The sequence below is a fragment of the Prionailurus viverrinus genome, chromosome B4 (genome assembly GCF_022837055.1).
Source record: "Prionailurus viverrinus isolate Anna chromosome B4, UM_Priviv_1.0, whole genome shotgun sequence".
Lineage (NCBI taxonomy): Eukaryota > Metazoa > Chordata > Mammalia > Carnivora > Felidae > Prionailurus > Prionailurus viverrinus.
In genome coordinates, this window is record NC_062567.1 from 76,006,029 (window position 1) to 76,032,485 (window position 26,457).

Consider the following 26,457-nt stretch of genomic DNA (forward strand, 5'->3'; position numbering starts at 1 on the left):
TCCTTTAGTCAGGGAAAATATCTCCTGTCTTCCAGCTTTGACTTGATCTCAATACAATGAGACTATTCTCAATTCACTGAGCTAGGAGTTAGTCACTGTCTCAAACAAAGGATCTGCATGTTATGCGTGTGTATCAGAAGTTAAGTGCTCTCCTCTCCACCTGTGTTGTACCCAGCAGAGATAGGAGACTAAAATAATCTATTTTATATGCCTTCATAGTAACATTCTCATTCTTTTTCTTTATTACCATAGTTAAATATGACTTTTTTTGCTTTTACTTATAATTTCACCCACATAAAGGAGTAACAAAACAACATAATCAGTCCCTATATTCTTATCACTCAGCTATATAAACGGCATTATCTCACAAGCAATATGATAGCTTCCATATTCCTACTCTATTCCATAATGACTGTAAATTATTGGAAAATAAATGTCAGAGATCATGTTGTTTCATTTGTATATAATTCTGTATTTATGTCTGAACGAGAGACTCAAAAATATAACCAAAATATCATTTTCTTATCTTGAAAATTTACATATATTCATTAATGTCGGCAAGTGTCTATTCCCTTTTCAAATATACCTGTTGGTGTTATTTTTTATATTTTGGTTGTCCAAATCAGGATCCAAATAAGCTCACTCCATATCATATGTGTGTGCAATGTCTTTTAAATCTTGTAAGTCAGTATATCCTCCATTTTTTCCATACAATTTATTTGTTAAAGAGACTGCGTTCTTTGGCAGGTGCAGTGTTTCATTCCTTGGATATTTCTAGTTGCGTGTTCATGGTGCCTCATTGAACATCTTACTGTGTCCTTTGTATATCCTGTAAAGTGATAGGTAAAGCTAGAAACTTAATGTGCTATCTGTTTAAACATTCCAGATGTATGTATAGACTGCCTACTCATATATTGAATATTGTTACTTACACACTTACTTCAATGTTTAGACGTTGAAGGAGAATGTTGGCGTTCAAGGAATAAAATATACATTCAAGGTCATTCCCCAAGCAGCCAATTCCTATATATGGATTCGAGCGGTGTTCTCAGTTCCTGTGTATCTTTGTAGTATCCTCATTTGGGTGTTTCTGTGTTTTTCCTGGGGTATGTGGTGTGTGTGTGTGTGTGTGTGTGTGTGAGAGAGAGAGAGAGAGAGAGCGAGAGAGAGAGAGACAGAGAGAGAGAGAAGAAAGAGATGGAGAGAGATATTGGGGCGAGTGTATATGTACAGAGGGTGCCCATATTGTTAAAAAGTATATATTTTATGCATATCCATGTTTGTATAATATCCACCTTTATATCCTCTTTTCAGTTACCCCTGTGTTGTATTTCTTATGTGTTTACTCCTCGTCCTCCTTTAATGCTCAGTGATGGCTGTTTCATACCTGCAAGCTCTTCTGTCCCTCTGTCTACCTCCCTTTCTGTGTCCATTACAGCCCACTCAGCAATGCCTTCACCTCCCTGTCTGCTTTCAGCATGGCCTTCATTTCTAGTGTGATTTTGTCTTGTTTCTTGGCTCTTTTTCTGAACTCCTCCAGTTCATTTTCTCCTTTATTATCTCATTCAATTGCCCCATTTGTTCTCTGATTTTATCATGGTGTCTATTTCATCGAATTTTGGGAAATATACTATTGGAATTTTTTTCTGTTGAGTGTTTTTCACATGCCTCTTGTTTGTCCCTGTGTTATTTAATGGAAGGTGCCTGTTGTGATCCTGGAATGCTTCCTTTATCTCTGCCTTTGTTTTTTAATGAGTGTTAATTTATTTTTGAGAGAGGAGAGAGAGAGAGAAGAAGAAGCAGGGGAGGAGCAGAGAGAGAGGGGGAGACACAGAATCTGAATCAGAGAATCCAAAGAAGGCTCCAGGCTCTGAGCTGTCAGCACAGAGCCCAACACGGGGCTGGAACCCATGAACCGTGAGATCATGACCTGAGCTGACGTTGGACGCTTAACCAACTGAGCCATCCAGGCGCCCTGGAATGGTTCCTTTCTGACCAGTGCTCATCTGTGAATGAAGCAAGCCCTTTCTGGTCCTGCCATTTGCAGGAGGTATTCTGGGAGGGGGGCCAGGGCCATATCCAGGCTAATAGGATTTCTCATTATGGCACAGGGCTGTGTGAATAATTCGCCTAAGCTTTAATTCTGACAAGCCAACAAAGGTCACCACAGAGTGGCTCACAATTTCGTCTCTGCTTTCTTCGCTTCACCAACAAAATGCTGCCAATAAGCCTGGACTGATTCCTTATTCAGCCCAGCCTTCACGACAAATGGGGTCCTGCCTCCAGCCCACACACCCAGTTCTGATTGTTGCAAACAAGGGATTCTTGGATGTGCCCCTGATGAAGTGTCCTTTACGGGGACTTAGCAGCAGTGCAGTGAGTCAACAGCATCTGGCACGTAGGAAAACCTGTGTTGGCTTTGGTGTTCCTTCGTGGTTATTGAGTTGTTTGGTTTGGATTTGTTGGTGTTGAGTGTTCTTCCCTGAGATCTGCAGCTGTGGGCATCTTCTCTCTGAGTTTCTTTAACAACTGCCTTGCATTTTTCTATGTCTGTGAGAATATTCTTCTATTTCTTCTATATATTTTGAGAGGGTGCAAGAGGGGGGGCAGAGGGAGAAGGGGACAAGGGATCCAAAGTGGGCTCTGGGCTGCAGCAAGACCCATGTGGGGCTCAAACTCACAAACCATATCATGACCTGAGCAGAAATCAGATGCTCAACCGACTAAGCCACCCAGGTGCTCCCTTTTTTTTTTTTAATGGATTTTAGATTTTTTCATGTTGGTGGTTGAAGGTGGAGTTTACTTTTTTGTTTCTTCTTCTTCTTCTTCTTCTTCTTCTTCTTCTCCATTTTTGGGTATTTGAGAAGGAGGAAATGCTTCCCATTTGTCTCTACAATTAAGTTCAGAAGGCTCCCATTCACACATTTATGTTTAAAATATCATACAAACTAAAATATCAAGCTAATCAATTAAAAATATTATTTTTTCCTCTCTCACACTTAATGAAAACAATTTTATTCTAAGCGGATGTCCTCGTCCTAAGGGCCTCTCTACCCTAGAGCCATGCTGGGAGTCACCTGAAAGCTTTCTGGAAGACATCACATTTACTGTCAGTAGAAATGTAATCCTCAATTAAATGCTCTCCTCGGTGTGATGATTTAGTTAATACTTTAAACAAAATTTGTATCCTTGAACGTTTCAGGTGGATACAATTGCAGAGAATAGCATATAAACCACCATGTACCAATCACCCAGATTAAACATTTATTAACATTTTCTCATGATTGTTTCATCTAATCCCTTACTTTTTATATCTAAATCCTCTACTACTCTTGTTGAAGTGACTTAAAGGAAACCCAGACAGCAAGTCATTTCACTTGTAAATATTTGCAGGTGTGTCTAAGCAATAATGGCTTTTTAATCCAACTGCATAACACTACTATAGCTTTCCTAAGAAACAGTTTTTTTTTTAAATGATATCTAATACCCACTTGTATTTGAATTTCTCAGGTCATCTCAAAGATGTTTTTTTAATCCTGGTTTGCTTGATGCAACATCCTAACTAGGTTCACATATTGCATTTAACAGGTATGTCTAAGATTCTTCTATTTGATAACAAACTCCTTCCTTTTCTATGTGTCACTTATTTGTGGAGAACTTATTTTTTCTACAGAATGTCTACCTCCAGGCTGTGTCTCGTTGTGTCCCATCAGCGTCACATAACTTCTTCCATCCTTGGTTTTCTGTGTACTAGAGTTTGTATTGAGTTGATTAGATTTACTTCCATTATTTCAGGCAAGAGGCATTCTGGCTGTGCTCTGTACTCCTGAGTGCATTGCATCATGAGGTACATAATGCTAGTTGTCTAATTTTTAGTGATGTTAAGACGGATCAGGGGACATTTGTGGTTCAGCCCCACCCCTCCACTGAAAGGTACACGATAAAATCTCATCTAAGATTGTAATATTCATTGAGCGCTTCCTAGATTCACTATTTCATTAGGGGTTGCAAAATGGCACCTTTCCAATTTTATCATCCTGTGTCTGCATTTGTTAGTCAGTACTCATCTATAAAGAAGGAATCTTAATGTTTACTTTTTAGGTAACCTAATACTAACTTCATTCAGGAGAGTCAAACAAAGTTCTTGATCCTTCCCTGTTTTTTTTTTTAATGTTTATTTATTTTTGAGAGAGAGAAAGAGCAGAAGTAGGGGGGAGAGGCAGAAAGAGAGGGAGACACCGAATCTGAATCAGGTTTCAGGCTCTGAGCTGTCACCACCAAGCCCAACTCGGGACTGAAACCCATGAACCCCAAGATCATGACCTGAGTTGAAGTTGGACACAACCAACTGAGCCACCCAGCGGCCCCCATCCTTTCCCCTTTTAAATCACTTTTTAGAGTAATGGATTCAGAGTTTAGCAATTAGAAAGGTAATCAAAATTTTTAGTTTGGTCATTTGTTTTGTTTGAATTTTTGGTATAATTATAAACTCACAGTTTAAAATATCTATATATTTGATATGTTTTCGTCCATTGCAGCCATTAGTTCTTTGGGTGTTTAATTGTCCCATCTTAAGCCAATGGGAGTTCTTCAGATTGGCTTCTGTGTTCTTTCGACAGGACCCATTCATCTTCTACAGCTTCCTTGTTTTCTGAGACGATCTGTTTCCAGCTTACCTTGTACTTACCTTGTCACTGACATGGGACCAACCATTCTGCCAAATAGCTCCAGTTCCTTATATTGGGAAATAATATTCATAAAGTACAATTTGGATGAAAAGAGTACTCACTTTTACTGGGTTGTCTTTGCTTTGATGTCGTTTCAATGGTCAGAACTAGGAAAGATGTAAGAATATATTTAAAAACAAATCAGAAGCTGGGGCCTCTGGGTGGCTCAGTCGATTGAGCTTCCAACTTCGGCTCATGTCATGATCTCATGGTTTGTGGCTTCTAGCCCCATGTCCGGCTCCATGCTGTCCATCTCTGTGTTGTCTGGCTCCATGCTGACAGCTCAGAGCCTGGAGACTCCCTCAGATTCAGTCTCTCTCTCTCTCTCTGCCCCCCCCCCCCACTCTCACTCTGTCTCTTTGTGTCAAAAATAAACATTAAAAAATATTAAAAAAAACAAATCAGAAGTTATGCTAATATTTTTAATTTAAAAAGAATGTTACAGAATGGTTTTATACCTTATTTATTCTCACACTGAAAGCTTGGCCCTGAATGACATAAATATATTATGTATTTGCTTTATCCTGCAATATACCTATGGTAGTATCAAAAGAACAATATCAATGTTAGTATTAAAACTAAGTCTACTGAATACAGGTTAAGATTTCTTTGTGACTACTTTCTCCAAGTGCTGTGAAGAAAAACAAGTTAGGCAAAGGGCATGGAAAGAAAGTGGTGAAAGAAAACTTTCATGAGCATTCAGATAAATTCTAGGCTGGCAGTTTCAGACAGAAGCAGGAACACAAGGGCCTCCATTATCACAATGGATGGAGCTGAGTCTCTTAAGTGAAAGGAATACAGATACAGATGACAGCGGCCTTACAGAAGGGGCTGCTAAAGGGGCATGAGGAGAGTGGGGAAATGGAACCTCTGAGTGGAGCCTCCAAGACCAAAAGAGGATGGTTTTCCTGCCCTGTGACTACTTTTTAGTGTCAAAGGGAGTCCAGTAAGTGAAAGCATTGAGAAGGAACTGCCCAACAGGATTCATGGTCAAAGAGGGATACAGCTACTTCCAGAGATGGACACCTCAAACTCTTTGTCCTCTCATCCTTGGATCTACTGCCAGTTTTTCATAAGGCCAAATACAATGACTAGTTAGCAAGCAAGGAAGTCTGTAGGGATTGCTTTCTGGGGCATGGAGCAGAGCAGAGAAGAGCAGCATGCTCTTAACCCCTCTCTGAAGCATTCCCTCCCCTGACTGTGCTGCACCCTTGCCCCACCATGAGATGTGATTCCATGCATTGGGACATGCTCAGGATTCCATGTTTCTTCTCTTCCTTCCTTCCCTCTTTCCTTCCTTCCTTCCTTCCATCCTTCCTTCCTTCCCTCTGTCTTTCCTTCGTGGTACAAATTATTCCAATTTTGCCACTGGGAGCTCTTTCAGTGGGCTTTTTGATTATTTCCTAAATTTTTGTCACTGAAAGATGCTATAGCATTATCTTGTGTATTTCCCACCCCAGTCCTAGTATCAGTCACTTCTCCAGGGAGCCTTCTTAACTCCTAATGGTAGTAGTCAGGGTTTTCCAAAGAAATAGAACCAAGGAGACAGAAAAAATATATATACACACACACACACACGTATATACGTATGTGTACAAAAAATCATTGTAGACTTATGATATATACAATACATATAATTAAATACATACATATAATTATATAGATCATAAATATATAATAAATAAAGAAAGAAATGTTTTATTATGTAATATATATAATCACATGAGCCTTAAAATAAATCTTTTTTGTATATACATGTGTGACTTTTGTATGCATATATATATATAAAGAAACTAATTTTTATTTTTTTAATGTTTATTTTTTGAGAGAGAGAGAGACAATGTGCATGTGGGGGAGGGGCACAGAGAGAGGGAGACACAGAATCCGAAGCAGGTTCCAGGCTCTGAGCTGTCAGCACAGAGCCTGATGTGGGGCTTGAACCCAGGAGCCGTGAGATCATGACCTGAGCTGAAGCTGGACGTCCAACTGCATGAGCCACCCAGATGCCCCAAAGCTTGCTAAATTTCAGTTGAGATAATGTTGAATCTATATAGCAAAATGGGAAGAAATGACATCTTAATAATATCAAATCTTCTAATCCATGAATATGCAATATCTATCCATATATTTACACTTTTGACTTCTTTCATCAATATCAATATTTTATGATTTTGCACACATAGATCCTCTTCACGTTTTATTAGATGGATGCCCAAGTATATTTAATATTTTGATACTATTATAAATGATACTTTAAAATTTTTCAACATTCAGTTCTTTACTACTGGTCTATAAAAAAGCAAATGATTTTTTTAGGTAGTGATCTTGTGTACCACAACTTTGCTATACTGACTTGTTTATTTGAGGACGTTTTTATATTTTCTACATAGACTATCATCTCATCTGAGAATAAAGAGCTTTATTTCTTCACTTCTAATCTGTATCACTTATATTGATTTCTCTCATCTTATTGCACTAGTTAGAGCTTCCAGTACACTGTTGCATAAAAATGGAGAGAGAATACATGCTTATCTTATTCTTGGCCTCAGAAGAAAAGGGTCCAGTATCTCACCAGTAAGTGTGATGACAGCTATAGGATTTCTTTTTTATTAAAAATTTTTTTAATGTTTATTTATTTTTTTTAGAGAGAAACAGAGAGACAGAGAGACAGAGAGAGACAGAGTGCAAGCTGGGGAGGGGCAGAGAGAGAGGAAGACACAGAATCCAAAGCAGGCTCCAGGCTCTGAGCTGTCAGCACAGAGCCTGATGTGGAGCTCGAACTCACCAACTGTGAGATCATTTCTTGAGCAGAAGTCAGACACTTAGCTGACTGAGCCACCCAGGCACCTCTATAGGATTTTTTTAAATGTTCTTTTTTTAAAAGTTTTTAAAAATATTTATTTATTTTTGAGACAGAGTTTGAGTGGGGGAGGGAGAGGGAGAGAAAGGGAGACACAGAATCTGAAGCAGGCTCCAGGCTCTGAACTGTCAGCACAGAGCCTGACGTGGGGCTCAAACTCGTGAACTGCAAGATCATGACCTGAGATCATGACCTGAAGTCTGCCACTTAACTGACTGAGCCACCCAGGTTCTTCAACTTAATGTTCTTTTCTAAGATGAGGAACTTGTCCTTTATTCTTTGTTTGGTGAGATTTTTTTCCTTTTTTTTTTTTAATCATGAATGGATGTTGGATTGCATTATATAATTTTTTCTGCTTTAACTAATACAATCATATGATTTTTCTCCTTCAAAATTTTGATATGGCGAATTACATTGAATGATTTTGAATGTTGAATCAGCTTTGCGTATCTGCAATAAATCCCGTTCATTGTGGTGTATAACTCTTTATACATCACAGGATTCAATTTGATGATATTTTGTTGAGCACCTTTGTATCCATGGTCATAAGAGATCATAGAGTTTCTCTATCTGGTTTTAGTATTAGAGTAATGCTGTCCTCATAGAATGAGTTAGAAAGTGTTCCTCCTGCTTCTATTTTTTATAATAGATTGTCAAGAATTGGTACCATTTCTTTTTTAATTGTTTGGTAGGATTAACCAATGCAAATATCCAGGACTTGCGCTTAAAAAAAATTTTTTTTTTAAAGTTTACTTATTTTTGAGAGAGACAGAGACAGAGAGAGAGAAAGAGAGAATGAGTGAAGGAGGGGCAGAGAGAGAGGGAGAAACAGAATCTGACACAGGCTCCAGGCTCTGAGCTGTCAGCACAGAGCCCAATGAAGGGCTGGAACCCATGAACTGTGAGATCATGACCTGAGCTGAAGACTGGAGCTTAACCAACTGAGCCACCCAGGCACCCCTAACTTGTGCTTTCTTTTTTGGAGGGTTATATATCATTCATTCAATTTCTTTAATAGATTCAAGGCTATTCTGATTATAAATTTCTCCTTGTGTAAGCTTCAGCACTTTTCTGTATTTCTATTTTGGCCCATTTCATCTAAATTATCAAATTTATGGGGCACCTGGGTGACTCATTTGGTTAAGTGTCTTACTTCAGCTCAGGTCATGATCTCACAGTTCATGAGTTCAAGCCCTGCATCAGGCTCTGTGCTAACAGCTCAGAGCCTGGAGTCTGCTTCCGATTCTGTGTCTCCCTCTCTCTCTGTGTCTCCCTCTCTCTCTCTCTCTCTGCCCCTCCCCTGCTTTTGCTCTGTCTCTACTATCTCAAAAATAAATATATAAAATTTTTTTAATTATAAAATTTGTAAGTATACAGTTTGTTGGAGTTTTTCTTAATTATAATTTTGATGTACAGGCATCAGAAAATTTTAATTTAAATCCATATACAGTTTTTTAGTGTCCTTTAAAAAAAATTTTTTAAGTTTATTTATTTATTTTGAGAGAGACAGAGACAATGCTAGTGCAAAGGGGCAAAGAGAGAGGGAGACAGAGAATCCCAAGCAAGCTCTGTGCTGAAGGTGCAGAACCTAACACTGGGCTTGAACGCATGAATCCTTGAGATCATGATCTGAGCCAAAACCAAGTGTCAGACATTTAACCAACTGAGCCACCCAGGAACCCCTTTATCTTCTTTTTGTGTATTGCTATATCCTAGATAAATTTCTTTGTCAGTTATTTTACTTTCCATTATTCCACATGGGAATATTAGCATGTGTGGTGAGTGGGATTAGATTTTGGAAAGCAATCATCACATATCCGGTATTAAATAAATTCTGGGCAGGGAGTTATGTCAAAATGAAAGGCTGACACTGTTCCTTGTGGGAATGGTTACAGGAGAACACAGCAGGGTGCTGACAGAGCAGGACCCAGAAACATCTTTATAAACTAGCCAATTCATGAGAATTTCCCTTGTGCTGAGTTGGGGTTAGGGGCATGGGGAAAACAGGGACTGAAAACGGTGACTGGTGGTTGGGAAGCAAAAGTTAACAGACCATCCTTGCACTGTACCCTGAGTTTTTCCTTAACCATTCTTAGAAACCAGAGCAGGCCAGGGCACAGCTAGAGGGGATGCAAGATCATCTCATTGGAGCACAGAACTTGACTTCTTTGAGCCTCTGTTAAGGAGGTCTAGGAGGTAAGGAATAGGGAGATTCCATTCTTGTTTTGTCTTCAGACTTCAAGAGGTCAGCATCTAAGATTTGTGCCTGAGTTTGTAGATCCTTAATTTACTCAGATCTAGTGTTTTCAAGTTTTTCATGTTGTGAAGATTATTGGAATTCACATCCGTGTACATATAACCTCCTTCATTTGTACTAGTTTCTTAAGATACATTTCTAGAAGTATACTTCCAGTTCAGCAGTATACACATATTAATTGCTATTGTCAGGCATGTTTCTGGGTCACGAAGGCAATTGCAAGTAAAATCTAATCTCTTATTCTCTTGTCACTATTGTCTGGCTCTAACTGGACAGTACTATATTTCTCTGGGCATTATGGGTGGCTGCTTGAGCAGGTGGCAGAGAATCTTACAGACCAAGTCAAAGAGGCTAAGATGCTACTCCCAAATACAGGCAGTGCAAACATTTTACATTGATGTAGACCAGATTCCTGACACTCCACTTGACAAGCATTTACGTGGAGTCTAATCTGGCAAGGAATCCTGCACATCAGGATGCGAGACTGAGGTTTGATGAAGCAGTCTAAAGGATGGGAGTAAGTACTGGGGATTGGGAGTATTCTTCACATGATAAGGCATTTGTCTGATGAAAACACTCAGGACCCAAAGGTAATGAAGCAAGTCACTACTCCACCATGAATTATATTATAAATCTGCTTTATTGCATTGGAAGAGAGCAAGGTGAAGAACACATGACAGGGACACAAACCCTGTTTATCATAGAGCTGATCACTTATGCTTTCACAAGCATGTGAGGGAAGGCCTCACTACTTGAGAGATGGGAAATTCATGGGCCCATGGAAGCAAGAAGAAGTTGCTGTGTCCTGGAGTAGGACCCAGGCAGTGACCTTTGGATGGTGAGCAGTGGAAGCTCAGGTGGAGCAGGTATAGGCAGTGATGAGAAATGAAGGCACTCAGCAGTTTCTGCTCAGAGTCAGAGAGTAAGAAACCAGAGATGGGAGAGGAGAAGCGCCTGAGAGAGGGCAATCCAGTTGTAGATGGGACAACGTGGGGCCAAGAGCTGATGGCAGAACTTAGTGCTTGTAGCTCTTCCTAGTGGAGGATGAGGTGGTGGTGTATTTGATGGTGGAACTGCTGCCCCCAGAGGAGCTGAAGCCACCTCCAATGCCTCTGCCGCTGCTGGAACTGAAGCCAGCTCCCAAGCTGTGGCCACTGCCATAGGAGTAGCCGCTGCCTCCGCCCAGGCCTGCACCACTGCCCACACCGCTGGCACTGCCATAGCCGCCAGCGCTGCCATAGCCTCCGGAGACGGTGGACTGCACCACAGCTGTGAAGGGGAGGGAGACAAGGACACATAGGACACAGTGAGCTCATTCTGCCAGTCTGAGTCTCATCAGATGGGCTAAGGGCAAGGGAGAGGGGCAAGCAAAGTACTTACAGATGTTGACTTGTCCAACACCTTCCCCACTCAGCCTAGGAAGGGAGAAAACACAGGGACCGTGAGACCTCAGACAGCCACCACTGGACCAGAGTGGGAAGCCTCGATGTGAGGATAACCCATGAGCAAACTGCCTTTTAAGATTCTCTGAGAGTCATGATTGTGGCCATAACTAGAATGCCTTCAACTTGTGCTCATGGCCAGACATCATGGACATATATTCAGAGGTTTGAGGAGCTTGTGTGAGTTACTCACCTGCACTCCTCGCCCTCCAGCAGCTTCCTGTAGGTGGCAATCTCCACGTCCAGGGCTAGCTTGACATTCATCAGCTCCTGGTACTCCTTTAGCAGCCGGGCCATGTCCTGCTTGGCCTTCTGCAGAGCATCCTCCAGATCAGCCAGCTTGTTCTTGGCATCCTTGAGGGCCATCTCCCCACGCTGTTCAGCATCAGCAATAGCGGACTGCAGGTTGGCACACTAAAGCAAGAAGATAGGCAGAAGGAACTCGTAATGTAGTTCTCCAGGAGAGTAGCCATACTTCTTTCTAGTGAGGAACAGTTCCAGAGCCCAGATACGATGGTAAGGGACTTCTACCACATTTTTTCCCAGTCTTTGTCTGCTCGGCACAACTTACCTAGTCTGGGAGCCACATGAGAACATATATGCCTTTTTTAAACCACCTCCTCTGAGGGCTGGGTGGGAGACCCTATACTGGACCAAATATCAGCATAGTTGAAAGAAATGGACCCACTCAGTTTGTTTTGAGTGCTGTCTCCAAAACCAGACCAGAACCTTTTCTCATGATTCATGTGGATGCCCCCTCATTTATACAAAATTACCAACATCTTCACTTAAGGCTATGAGTTTCACTTCTGGCCCTTGAGATCTTGTCCTCCTCACTCCTAAGGTCTTCTAACATGCTTGGGCAACACCGATCTTCATCCTGGGTCACTGCTCAACTTCTGTTTCAATTCGATGTTGAGCAGATTTAGAACAATCTTGCCCCCCCCCGACTTTGGGCCTCCCCTTTTCTTTCCCCACTTGTTTCTTGTATTCCTAAACCAAGCATTCTCCTTAAGTAATCTCTTTCAAAAGTCCCTGGATGATCTTTCTACACTCTGACTAATTGGGATTGCTCTTGTCATGTGGTTGTGTCATTCTGTAGGGTTAGCACTCATCTGTCCTCATATGTGGGAACTCACTGAGGGTGGGAGCCACATGCACCCCTCTCTTTGCTCTTCCCCCAATTCCCAGCATTTCCCAAATGGTGGCTGATGGCTGCCTGGTGGTTGAGTGAGGAAGTGATGCTTGTCTTCTCCAGAAGCCCCCACCGTACCTGCTTCTTGACATGGTCGATCTCGGATCTCAGCCTCTGGATCATGCGGTTGATCTCAGCAATCTCCTGCTTGGTGTTGCGCAGATCATCCCCGTGTCTACCTGCGGTGACCTGCAGCTCTTCATACTGGAGTCCAGAGGGAGAGAAGGTGGTGCATGTGAGTTTTCACATGCTAATGGTGACCTGACTTCTCAATCTGGCATTGAACACACCCAGAGCTAGTGACTGCTCACCAAGGCATTTTAGAGAAAGTTGACGGGGCAAGCTCACTGAATACTGTACACTGATCACAGACCCTCTTTTTAATGGAGTGCTGGCTGCCTAGTTCAGTTGGGGGCCAGCAATGTTCTGTATTATGTTTCCAAGGGAGCCGACTCAGGGTGAAGACAAAAGCAAGGATCACTAGATCCCTATCTATGTAGCTAGCCTCCTGCAGCAGGGTTCTTTGACTTACTCAAAAAGCACATAAATTCTGTGAATGCCTGCTCTGTGAGTGCAGGGTTCACACCTGTGAGAAATCATCAGCTTCCTTGAGGTGATTTTCCCAGCGAAGGGGTAGGCTTGCTGGTGTCTAGGAAGAGGACACAGGCAATCCTGGGCACCTGTCAACTCAAGGCTCACCTTGCTCTGGTACCAGGACTCAGCCTCAGCCCGGCTCTTCTGAGCGATCTCCTCATATTGGGCTTTGACTTCAGCGATGATGCTGTCCAGGTCCAGGTTACGGTTGTTGTCCATGGACAGGACCACGGAAGTGTCTGAGATGTGGGTTTGCATCTGAGCCAGTTCCTGCAGAGCATAAGATCATCAGATCATCTTTCCCTTGGCCTTATAGACGTACCCCACCCCAAGATCCTCCACCCTTGGCAGAGCCCCATCACAACAAAAAAAGAGGACTGGGGATGCTTACTGCTTCATACAAGGCTCTGGTGAAGTTGATCTCATCCATGAGAGCATCTACCTTGGCTTGCAATTCAACCTTATTCATGTAGGCAGCATCCACATCCTGGGGAACAAGCCAACACCTTGGAGTCAGCTGAGACTTCCTTCCCAGTCTGAACACCTTTTAGTCTCCCCATCTACTCCCCTCTTGGATGTGTGCAGGGCCCAAGAGTCCTTTCTTTCTAGAAAGGAACATGAACCCCTGATCTTCAGCAGCTCACCTTCTTCAGAGTCACAAATTCATTCTCTGCTGCTGTGCGCTTGTTGATTTCATCTTCGTATCTAGACACAGAAGAGGGTAAGACATAATTGAGCCAGGGGCAAGGATGATACAGAAAGTGTCCTGGAATCCCAACTTTCCATAAGAGAGATATACCCAAAAAGAGCTTCCTGCCAGTGAGCCACAAAAATGAGTTTTGGGGGTCCCTAAATTGTTTTTATCTTTTTCTCTCCCCATCCACCTCTATGGCCTTTTTGCTATTTGGGGGTTGTTTTCGGCAACAATTGTGAGTTTCATTTCCATGAACATGTTTTGCTATGGAATCAGGCCCACATCTTGACCTAGTCACCCAATAGTCTTGATGTGTGCACGTCAGGGAATGGAGCCCTTTCTGTCCTTGTGCTCACTTGTTCTTGAAGTCCTCCACCATGTCCTGCATGCCCCTGAGCTCTGTGTCCAGGCGGCCCCTCTCCCCCAGGATGCTGTCTAGCTGTCTCCTGAGGTTGTTGATGTACTGCTCAAACAAGGGCTCCAGGTTCTGCCTCACGGTCTTGGTGCCCTGCTCCTGGAGCAGAGTCCACTTGGTGTCCAGGACCTTGTTCTGTTGTTCCAGGAATCGCACCTGGAAGAAGACAAGATTGTTATTTGCCACAGAAAGCCAGGGAGAAAGAGATGTAACCTGACAGGTGCCCAGGCACTTTGGGTAGTCGCCCAGGTTGGGCTATTACAGACCATGTACAGAGGGTCAGGCTGACAGTGTTGCACCCCCAACCCTATTTCGTTCCAACCTCACTGGTCTTAGTGTGAAATTCTTCCATGGACCTGTGACATCTTCTCACCAACTAAGCTATTCGGCCTATCAGTGTCTTTCAACATTTCTTCTCTTTTTATTGAAAAGCACAACCACACATCTAGTTAAAAATATTTCTGGGGTGCCTGGGTGGCTCATTCAGTTAAGCTTCTGATTTTTGATTTTGGCTCAGGTCATCATCTCACTGTTGTGAGATCTAGCCCCTGTCAGGCTCTGTGCTGTCTCTCTACCTGTAACCCTCTCCTGTTCTCTCTTCCAGTTTCTCTCTCTCTCTCTCTCTCAAAATACTTAAATAGACATTTAAAAACATAGTATTTCTCTGTTACAAAGTGGAAAGTTATATTTAAATTGTACCTCAGGTAAAGGACTGTTAAATGTGCAGAAACTAGTGATTTAATCCAGTTCAGTTAATTACTGGATTCCATTAACTTCTGCTTTAGTGCATGATTGCCCTGTATAACAAATGCCCTAATGGTCATGCACATTTTGCATTTCTATATTTATGTAAATGTTTGTGAGACTTTTTTTCTAATTCAGCCAGAAATCTTTTTCTTAATTTTATCTTTATGTAAATATTTCTGACCCTTTTTTTAATTCATTCAGAAATCTTTTTCTATTCTTTCACCATTTTCCTCATGTCCAGAACCCTAGAACAGTTTTCCACTGGAATTATTATTTAATCTCTTAGAATATTCAGCAGGTAAAGCTGACCGATTCTATTCTCTCATTGCCTTATTTTGCTTCATGGATAACACAAGTTGAGTATTGTTCCCTGGCTGGGTTGAAAGACATTTAAGAGACCCAGTGGTTTCAAGTGATTTCCATCACCTTCTGCGTGTTGTCAACATGGAGGCCATCTGACATCCCAGGGGAGAGCTCCTCTGAGTCCCCTTCTCCCTCCCTCCTGAATCTCACCCCAGTAGGACATTCATTGATTGTCTAGTCTGGGGAGCCTGACATCCCAGTGGAGGCAGGTCTTCCTGGCTCACCTTGTCGATGAAGGAGGCGAACTTGTTGTTGAGGGTCTTGATCTGCTCCCGCTCCTCAGTCCTCACCCGCTGGATGGTGGGGTCGATTTGCAGGTTCAGAGGAGTGAGGAGGTTCTGGTTGATGGTGACCTCTTGGATGCCTCCAGGGGGGCACACAGGGAAGCCAGAGCCCCCATAGCCACCAGCAAAACCAGCTCCACCACCGAGCCCAAAGCCACCACCAGCTGCGGCACCAAAACCAAATCCACTGGCAGCTCCACCTCCATAGCCAAAGCCACCTCCAACTCGGCCACCATATCCGCCACTGATGGCACAGCTGCCCCCTCCGATGGAGATCCTCTTGGAGCCGCCCAGGCTATAGAGGCTCCTGCTCCCAAAGCCAGCTCCTCCACACACTCCACCGAGGCCACCAGTGCCCCTGGAGCGGGACACAGAGACACTGCTGAAGCCAGAGCGGCAGACCCCTGGGACTCTGGCTGAGCTGGTGCTGAAGCCACGGTGGCTGATGCTTTGGCTCCTCATGGTGGATTTGCTAGACATGATTCCTGAAGAGGGGAAGGCTGAAGAAAGCGTGAGAGGCTGGAGGGTAGAGCTGAGAGGAGCAGATCTGTGAGATGAGCCTCCCGGCAGCAGTTTATATATGGTGAAAATGGGCTGGGCTCCGTCCTGGAAGGTGAGCTTGCAGATTGGGAAGGGCTGATCTTTACAAATAGTGAGATCACTCCCAGCCTCTTAAAGGTATGAAATATGAAGATTGCTTCTTTGGCTTCCTTTAGTCATGGAGAAATTCTCCTGCCTTCCAGCCTTGATGATCCCAACACAATAAGGCTGCGTATGAATTCACTGAAGTCAGGAATTAGTCATGTTCTCAAACAAAGGAGACAAGGAGCTGATCTGTGATAATTGTCCCTTCTTTCTGCTTACTCAGACACTCCTCTGTGTGCCCCCTTCCCACACAGGTTTTCTCCTCTACCAGCAACACCCTTCCCATCAGGTTGCGACTGTCTGAGTTCTTATAGGCATTTGCCCAGAGGCCTCAGCAAGAAGTGGCCTGCTTTTTTTCACCATGTTTGTACCTGTCCCTCTGGAGCTTCTGGCTGTTCCTCCTGATGGCCTGGACATGGAAATGGTGGCTATACTGGGGACATAACTCCCTTTGAAAGGCAAAGGAACTGGAGAGTTGAGTTTTTACACTGCCAGATGAGCCTTTTGTCTCTGTCCTATGTGATAAGCTGCCCAACTGGCAGTTTCCTGAAAGGACAGGAGACATCACCAAGGGCCACTCTGCCCAGAGGCCTGACCTCTGCACCCATCTCCCCAATGCTTGGTCTTCCACTGATATGATTATTATGCAAAATTTTCTCTCCAACTGGAATCCATAGACAGCTTTTCTGTCCTGTTTCGAAATGTTCAGTTAGAGCTTAACTTAAGGAATTGAAAGTGAGTAAGGACAAAAATCATTGAGGAATCACTGAATTTTGATTCCAACAGACTTTGACATTTCTTAGGAATCAAGAAGCAGACTCCTTAATGGGGTGTGTACAGAAAGTTGAGGGGCATATAGAAACAGTGAATCATACAAATGTGTCCTTACATGTGTGATGATGTCACAAGTAAATTCAAAATTTATATTTCTAATCTCAGCACTTGCAATCTGAACTGGCTACACACCTCAGAGGGAAAGAAGGCTGTGAAATGAGTGTGGTATTTGGTCTGGAGAGGAATGAGGTCCACAGAGTAAGCACTGAGCACAAGGAGTGTTGAGAGCAATTGCGGGCATTCTGTGAGAAACACAGGGTGAAATGGCAACCAGCAGAGAAAAGAGAAACTCGCACATTGAGATGACCTGAGTAAATCTCCTGGTGCTATCTTATAAATGTCCCATCTCCCCAGTGTTTTGGGGTGCACAATATCAAAGGAGGTGCTATCTGAGCATCTTTCAGGAAAGAGATAACTTCTCAGGATGATGGAAATGGCTCCCTTCTCTCCACCCTGGTTGCACAATGGCTGACCAAGAAATGTGCTTCCACCTAGTTCTGGGAAAGATGTGTTCCCTCCCATGGCGCAGTGTTCTGATCTGCTCTACTCTCTTAGGATAGAGGCTTTAGGCTTGGCATAGATGATGCCAGGAAGGGTAGGAAGGGTTGGCAAGTCAGGTGGCAGTAGCATGCATTTTGCCCAATATTTATGTCTAGAGCTGCTTTCATACTGTAATGGTGTAGTTGGGTTGTTGCCACTGAGAATGTATGGCTTGCAAATACTAAAAGATCTACATTTTAGTAGTACTAATAGTAGATCTATTTGGCCCTTTAAAGAGACAGTTGTTCAACCCCTGGTTAAGAGCATGGGCTCTAGGGGTGCCTGGGTGGCTCTGTCATTTAAGCGTCTGACTTTGGCTCAGGTCATGATCTCATGGTTTGTGAGTTCAAGCCCCACACCAGGCTCTATGCTGATAGCTCAGAGCCTGGAGTATGCTTCAGATTCTGTGTCTCCCTTTCTCTCTGCCCCTCTGCACTTTGTCTATCTCTCAAAAATGAATAAACATTAAAAAAATTTTTTAAAAAAAGAGCATGAGCTCTGGAGACAGAGTGCTCAGGTTCATAACTAGGTTCCTATGTGTTTTTGAAAACTTTCATTTTTCAGCTTTAACCTGGGGGTGAACATAGTACCTACTTCACAGTGTTGTGAGGATTATAGGAAGTAACATAAAGGCGTTAGCACAGTGCCTGCACAGAAGTTCTCAATGAAGATGAGCTAATACCATTATTATAATGGAAGTATGAAGAAGCTTGATGAGTTCAGGAACTCATGAGAATCTTCATGAGTTCAGAACTCATGAGAATCTGAAACACAGATGCAGCTGTGTGTGTGGCAGAGGGGGCGGGGATGAAAAAAAATGATAACAGCATTGCAGATTTGTGTCATATTGGTAAGGATCTGGAAGTCATAGGTGGAGTTTGCACTTCTTCCTAGAAGCCACTCAGAGCCATGGAAACCAGAAGAGCAACAGTAGCAGAAGTATGATTTACAAGCTTGTTGGTACTCAGAGCAGCAGGACAGGGGAAAGCTCTGCTCCAGGGTGGAAGCAGCTCCTTACCCAAGTGGCTGGAAGGAAACTGTGGCCAGAGAAAAGGAGGATCTGGGTCTTTGGTGGGAGCCCAGCAAGCTGCCTTCTCTGTCCTATGGAGTCAGTCTCCTCTGAGCCACCTGCTGTTGGGTCGGTCCTCTTCTGTCCTCCGGGTTGTGCACGCAGGGACAGGCTGCTATCAAGCAGCACATGTGACCAGATCAGTGCCTCCTTTGGTACTGATTATATAGCTTTTCCAGCATATGAGCAGACTCATCCCTGAATATGGGGTATAATTCAATTGCAGCAGGAACTTTACATTCAACTATTTAGCCTGTCATAGGATGGTTTAACTTGAACATATTATCAACTTCCCAGCTTGCCATGCGCACCAGATAGCACCAGCAGTATAAAGTACTATGTTTCATTTCCCGACACAAGTATTTCTCCTATTTACAGATTGATAAGACATTCTGTATTGTATTATATTATATTATATTATATTATATTATATTCTCTCTAATATATCTAAAGATCTCTTTCCCAAAAATTGTCATCACTACCTGCCAGGGAATAATGCCCCGGGAATCAATTCTGGTGACCCTGACCATGAGTGATGTCAGCTAGAGAAAGATTCATGAGAGCTGCCACAGGTTCCTATGACAGTGAGGTGGGCGAGTTAGACAGAAGGGACCCCATGGTGAGTCCCCTTATGATTTCACTCTTTTCTTATCCCACCACACTCAAAAGGTCAAGTTTGTACTTGATTCATTTGCCCTGGATTCTTTATATCTTTGGTTGCAGGGAGGTGTCTTGTGTTCTGGAACCCACTTTTAGACTGCTGCCCTGGGTCTAAGCTGTGCTTTTTTTCTCCTCTAGAGTCCTGTCCTCTGCCCTCTCCTCTTGCTTCCACTCTCAGGAGAGGGCTGTGTTCATAGGTAGTGGGGACCCACTGGGTGGTTAGAAATGGATTTCTTCAACGAAACCTCCCCAGTGTTCCTGAATCATGTCCCATGGTGGAGCTCAGGGGAGTTATATTTTCCCAGAGAAGCAGGGTGGAGAAGGCCAGACCTTCATAACAAGAGTCAAACAAAGGGTGATAGTTCATGCAACTATGTGAGAGAAACTAAAGCAAGCAACCTGAGTAACACCGATGACAGTCAGCCTCCTCCCCAGCAGGCTGCTGAACCCAGCCTCTTCTTTCTGCCAGGACAGCCTCCCTTCCGTGGTGCCTTCTGATCGCCATGGAATGAAGAAGGCCTTTGTTCTGGGGCCCAGGGATTAACTTGTACTCCTTGCATTTTTCCCAGCATGGAGGAAGGCAGGAGGGAAGTCCTGAAGATGTAGCCCATGCAAAGTCTGCCTTGTCTTTCTGACTCCTTGGGTGGAGAGCTGGCAGATGAGACTGAGGGATACAATATTGTCATAATCCATCAGAAGTTTAAGACTAAGTGCCTAATCCTGCAAGCCTCAGTGCAGAATGATGTTGTTCAGAGGGAATCCCACAGACCCAGTCCCATACCTACAGAGGACCCACTGAAGAAAACACATGCAGCCACATGCATAAAGATTGTAGACAGTAGCACCAAAGTTGGAGTAGAGAGTGCAGCCTTCTAGGATATACACAGAGGTTCAGACAGTATTGAAACTTTCAAAATTGTATTACTTAGTTACTAGGCTGTTGTGAACATACAGTATGCACTAAACTGTAGGACTTCCCTTGTATTTCTCAAGGTTTATACACACGATTTTGGCAGAGAACACAGTGACAGGATCATATATCAGCAAAGGCGGAGTGTCTAGTTAATGATGAATACATTGGGTAATTAATTTATCCCCAATTCAGGATAATTTGGAGTAATTCTGACCCAAAAAATTCATCTCAAAATCAGCCGAGTCTTAGTGTGAATATGCTAGAGAGCAAACATAGCTCAAACGTTCTCCTCTGAGATTTCTTGGCATTTAGTGGCAACTTCATCTGTTAATCCTTTGTAATCTCACTTTAAGCCTAGGGTTGGGATTAGTGACAGATAAATATTCTGGCACAAGTCCATGGAATTTATGAAGCAAAGGAGACCTCAAGGGGATCTGATAAATTTAACTTCCTTCCCATTTTCCTCTGCCCTTTCCTCAGCTGCTTCCAGAAACAGCCGGATTTTTCCAAAAGGGCAAAGAAGAACATTCAATATGGGAATGCTTGGACCCTGTGGCAGAAACTGTTGATTGGGTAAATTAGATTCCATTCCCAATTCCCTTCTTTCTCTCCCATATCCACTATAGAAAACTTGAAGGGTGGAATATTCTTTCTTGTAAAATGTTTTTAAATTAATTGAGGCATAATTTACATACAGTGAAATGCACCGATCTTAAGTGTGGAGTTCAATAAAATTTGACAAATTCATGCACTTTCATAATCCATACAATATCAAGATAGAGAACATTTCCATTATTCTAGGACATTCCCTTGTGTCCTTTTTCCTATAATCCCGCTGTCCTGGGCAATCACTATTTTTGGATTTTTTTCCACCTTGGATTAATGTGTTTATTTTAGAACTTTATATAAATGGAACCAAACAGTATACACTTTAAAAATGCATATATTTATTTGTTATTATTTTATATATTTATGTCATTTATATGTGTGCGTCTGGATTTTTTAATCAGCAAAATGTTTCTGAGATTCATCCACATTGTTGTGATAGTTCATTGCTAATTAATAGTTCATTCTTTTTTACTGCTGAGTGATGCGCCATTGTATGAATATACCACAGTTTCTTTAACCATTCTGACTGATAGGTTCCTAAAATATTTCCAGTTTATTACCATCTATAAAACAGTTAGCAACATACTCATGAGGCTTTGTGTGGACATATGTTTTCATTTTACATAAATAAATGGCTACAAATAGAATTGCTGCATCAAGAGGGAATGTACGGCCAGCCCAGCCAGGCACATCTCACATGTACCCTTCCCCTACCCCTTCCCCCCTGACATGGTAAATACATTTTAGTTTTCCAAAATGATTGTACCATTCTTAAAAATATACTGTAATTTTTAGAGGAGTTTTAGGTTCACAGCAAAATTGAGCAGAAAGTACAGAGTTCCCATATACTCCCTGAGCCCTCGCAGACTTAGCCTCCCTCACTATCAACATCCTTCACCAGAGGGGTACATTTGTTACAGCTGGTGAATCTATGCTGCTATAAACATTAAGTGCAGGTTTTTGTATGGACGTAAGTTTTCAGCTCATTTGGGTAAATACTGAAGAGGGTGATTGTTGGATAATACGGTTAAGAGTGTGTTTAATTTTGTAAGAAACTGCCAAACTGTCTCCAACATGGCTGTATCATTTTGTATTCCCTTTAACAATGAATGGAATTCTTGTTGCTCCACATCCTCCTCAGCATTTGGTGTTGTCAGAGTTTTGAATTTCCACTATTCTAAAAGGTGCGTAGTGGTATCTCATTGTTTTAATTTGCATTTCCTTAATGACATATGGTAGGGGCATCTTTTCATATGCTTATTTACCATCTGTGTATCTTATTTACCATCTGTATCTGAGCTGTCTGTTAAGATCTTTGGTTTATTTTTTAATTGGCTTATTAGTTTTCTTATTGTTGGGTTTTAAGAGCTCTTTATATTTCAGACAACAGTCTTTTTTTTATTGGATATGTCTTTTGCAAATATTTTCTCACAGTCTGTGGCTTGACTTCTCATTCTCTTGTCAGTGTTTTTAATTTTAATGAAGTCCAATTATCAATTCTTTCTTTCATGAATCATGCCTTTGGTGTTGTATCTAAAAAGTCATTGCCAAGATTATCTAGATTTCTTCCTATTTTATCTTTTAGGGTTTTATAGTTTTGCATTTACATTTTAGTTTATGATGCGTTTTGAGTTAATTTTTGTGAAAAACATAAGGTCTAAATCTAGATTCACTTTTTGCTTATGGATGTCCAGTTGTTCCAGCACCATTTGTTGAAAAGACTGACTCTCCATTGTATATTGCCTTTGTTGCTTTGTCGAAGACCTGTTGACTTTATTTGTACAAGTATACTTCTGGGATCTTTGTTCTATTCTGTTGATCTATTTATCTATTCCTTCACCAATAACACATGGTCTTCATCACCATAGCTTTATAGTAAGTCTTAAAGTTGGATAGTGTCAGTCCTCCAACTTTGTTTTTCTCCTTCAATATTATGTTGATAATTCCGGTTCTTTTGCCTCTTCATGTAAACTTTAGAATCAGTTTGTCAATATCCAAAAATAACTTGTGATTTTGATTGAGATTTCATGGAATCTATAGATTAAGTTAGGAAGAACTGACACCTTGAAATTTTTGAGTCTTTCTATTCATGAACATGGAATGTCTCTTCATTTATTTAGTTTTTTGATTTTGTTCATTAGAAATGTGTAGTTTTCCTCATATAGATCTTGTATACATTTTGTTAGATTTATTCCTAAGTAGTTCAGTTTTGGAGGTGCTAATGTAAATGGAGTTTGGTTTTTCATTTCGAATTTCAGTTATTCATTGCATATCCTGCAATCTTTCTCTAATCACTTATTAATTCCAGGATTATTTTTTGTCAGTTCATTTGAATTTTCACGTAAACAATTAAGTCTCCTGTGAACAAAGATAGTTTCATTTCTTCCTAGTCTATATACCTTTTATTTGCTTTTCTTGTCTTATTACATTAGCTAGGAACTCCAGTGCAATGTTGAAAAGGAACGGTGAGAAGGGACATCCTTGCCTTGTTCCTGATCTTAGTGGAAAAGCTTCTAGTTTCTCACCATTAACTGTGATGTTAGTTGTAGATTTTTTGTAGATGTTTTTTTATCAAGTTGAGGAAGTTACCCTCTATTTCTAGCTTGCTGAGAGTTTTTAATCTTAAATGGTGGAGGATTCTGTCAAATGCTTTTTCTGCATCTACTGACATTATCATGTGATTTTCTTCTATAGTCTGTTGATGTGATGAATTACAGTCCTTGATTTTTGGATAATTATCCAGCCTTACATATCTAGAATAAGTCCCACTTGCTTATGGTCTATAATTCTTTTTGTTATAATCCAATTTGTTAATATTTTTCTGAGGATTTTTGAATCCATGTTTATGAGAGATTTTGATTTATAGTTTTCCTATTTTGTAATGTCTTTGTCTGGTTTTGATATGAAGACAATGCTGGCATCATAGAATGAGTTAGGAAGTATTCTTTCTACTTCTTTCTACTGGAAGACACTGTGGAGAATTGGTATAATTTCTTCCTTAAATGTTTTATAGAATTCACTAGTGAACCAATCTGGGCCTGATGTTTTTATTTTGGAAGATTATGAATTGTTGATTCAGTTACTTTAATAGGTAGACGATTATTGACATTGTCTATTTCTTCTTATGTGAATTTTGGCAGGTTGTGTCTTTCAAGAAATTGGTCCATTTCATCTGGGTTATAAAATTTGTGGACATAGGGTTGTTCGTAGTATTCTTTTATTATCTTTTTAATCTCCATGGGATCCATAGTGATGTCCACTCATTCATTTCTGATATTAGTAACTTGTGTCTTTTCTCTTTTTTTTCTCCTTAGTTAGGCTGGCTGGAGCATATTAATTTTATTGAACTTTTCAAAGAATGAGATTTTGGTTTCATTGAGTTTTTTTTCTATTAATTAGTTGCTTTTACTTCATTTATTTCTGCTATAGTTTTTATTATTTATTTTCTTCTGCTTACTTGGAAATTAATTTGCTCTTCTTTTTCTACTTTCTAAAGGTAGAAGCTTAGATTATTGATTTTTAGATGGTTCTTCTTTTCTAATGTATGCATTCAGTTCTATAGATTTCTTTCTATGCACTGCTTTTGCAGCATCCCACAAATTTGGTAAGTTGTATTTTTATTTTCACTTAGTTCAAATTATTTTTAAAATTTCTCCTGATATTTCTTCTTTGACTTTTGTGTTATTTAGAAGTGCGTTGTTTAATTTCCTCATAATTGGGGATTTTTCAGTTATTTTTCTGTCATTCATTTCTGATTTACTTTCACTGTGGTTTGAAAGCATAGATTGTATGATTTCTATTCTTTCTATCCTGCCAATGTTTCATGTAAGCTTGAGAAGAATGTGTATTCTGCTGCTGTTGGATGAAGTATTTGATAGATGTCAATTATATCCAGATGACTGATGGTGCTATTGAGTTCAATTATGTCCTTACTGATTTTCTGCCTACTAGATCTCTCAATTAATAATAGAGGGTTGTTAAAGTCAACAACTACAATAGTAGAGTCATCTGTTTCTCTGTGTCATTTATCATTTTTGCTTCATGTATTTTGATGCTCTGTTGTTGGGCACATACACATTAAGGATTGTAATATCTTCTTGGGGAATTTATCCCTTTATCTCCTCTTCTCTCTGCCCCTCTCCCTGCTTGCATTCTCCCCCCCCCCAAAATAAATAAACAAACATTTTAAATAAATAAATAAACAATCATTTTCTCTTTCACATATAGGACAATATAATACAGCTAAAATTGAGTTTTGTTTATGATCTGAATTAAGACTCATGATACATTTTTTTGCCATATGGAGAGTCAACTGACTTTGTAGTATTTGTTGTGCAAAACCACTCTTTCCTGATTGCACTGCAATGGCAACATTGTCATAAATCAAGTGAGTCCTTATGTGGTTTGTTTCTAGATTCCATATATTGTTCCACTGGTCCATTTTTCAGTCATTTTCACAACACTACACTCTTATTTAGTATATTTTTATAAAAGTCTCAATATCTGGAACTATAAGAACTTTGTCTTTTTCAAGTTTTTTTTTTTACTATTTTAGATTTTTTTCATTTCCATATAAATTTTAGAATAGGTTTATCAATTTCCCCAAAATACCAGCTGAAATTTGATTGAAATTGCTTTGTTTTTTGTTTGTTTGTTTTATTTAAATTCAAGTTAGTTAACATACAGTGTAGTCTTGGTTTCAGAAGTAGAACCCAGTGATTCATCTCTTACATACGAAACCCAGTGCTCATCCCCAAAAGTTCCCTCCTTAGTGCCCATCACCCATTTAACCCATCCCTCGACCCACCTTCCTTCCAGAAACCCTCAGTTTGTTCTCTGTATTTAAGAGTCTTCTATGGTTTGCCTCCCTCTCTGTTTTTATCTTATTTTCCTTTACATTCCGATTTGTTCATCTGTTGTGCTTCTCAAATTCCACATATGAGTGAAGTCATAAGATATCTGTCTTTCTCTGAATGACTTATTTCCCTTAGCATAATACCCTCTGGTTCTATCCATGTTGTTGCAAATGGCAAGATTTCGTTCTTTTTCATTGCTGAGTAATATTCCTTTGTGTACACACACACACACATATATATCTATATCTATATATCTATCTATCTATCTATATATATATATATATATCTCACATCTTCTTTATCCATTCATCAGTTGATGGACATTTGTGCTCTTTCCATAATTTCACTATTGTTGATTTTGAATCCATAGTTAAATTAGGGTAAATTGACACATTTACAATAATGAGTTTTCCAATCCATGAATACTGTATATACCTTGCTTTATTAGTTTTTAGTCATTTTCAATAAGGTTTTGTAGTTTTCTGTGTATAAGTTTTGCATATCTTTATTCTTATGTAACAGATATTTTTGATGCTACTAAAAATGGGATCTTCTAAATTTTGTTTTCTAATTGTTTTTTGCTAATATATAGAAATACAATTGATTTTATATTAATTTTCTGGTAACCTTGATAAATTCACTCATTAATTCTAATAGCTTGAAGAATCTTTTGATTTTCTGCATACATAACCATGTAATATGTGAATAAGTGCAGTGTTGGTGTTAGTGTTGTTTTTGTTGTTGTTTTTCACT

General features: G+C 40.7%; 1 protein-coding gene across 1 annotated transcript; it reads right to left on the bottom strand.

Moving 5' to 3' along the window:
- Positions 1 to 10,859: 10,859 nt before the first annotated feature.
- KRT6A (keratin 6A) lies at positions 10,860 to 16,058 on the bottom strand. Its single transcript, XM_047866158.1, has 9 exons — positions 15,519 to 16,058; positions 14,126 to 14,340; positions 13,720 to 13,780; positions 13,467 to 13,562; positions 13,181 to 13,345; positions 12,560 to 12,685; positions 11,480 to 11,700; positions 11,225 to 11,259; positions 10,860 to 11,113 (listed from the first exon to the last, which is right to left on the bottom strand). Exons 1-9 carry the CDS (start codon positions 16,056 to 16,058, stop codon positions 10,860 to 10,862), a joined length of 1,713 nt encoding a protein of 570 aa, XP_047722114.1.
- Between the last annotated feature and the right edge of the window lie 10,399 nt (positions 16,059 to 26,457).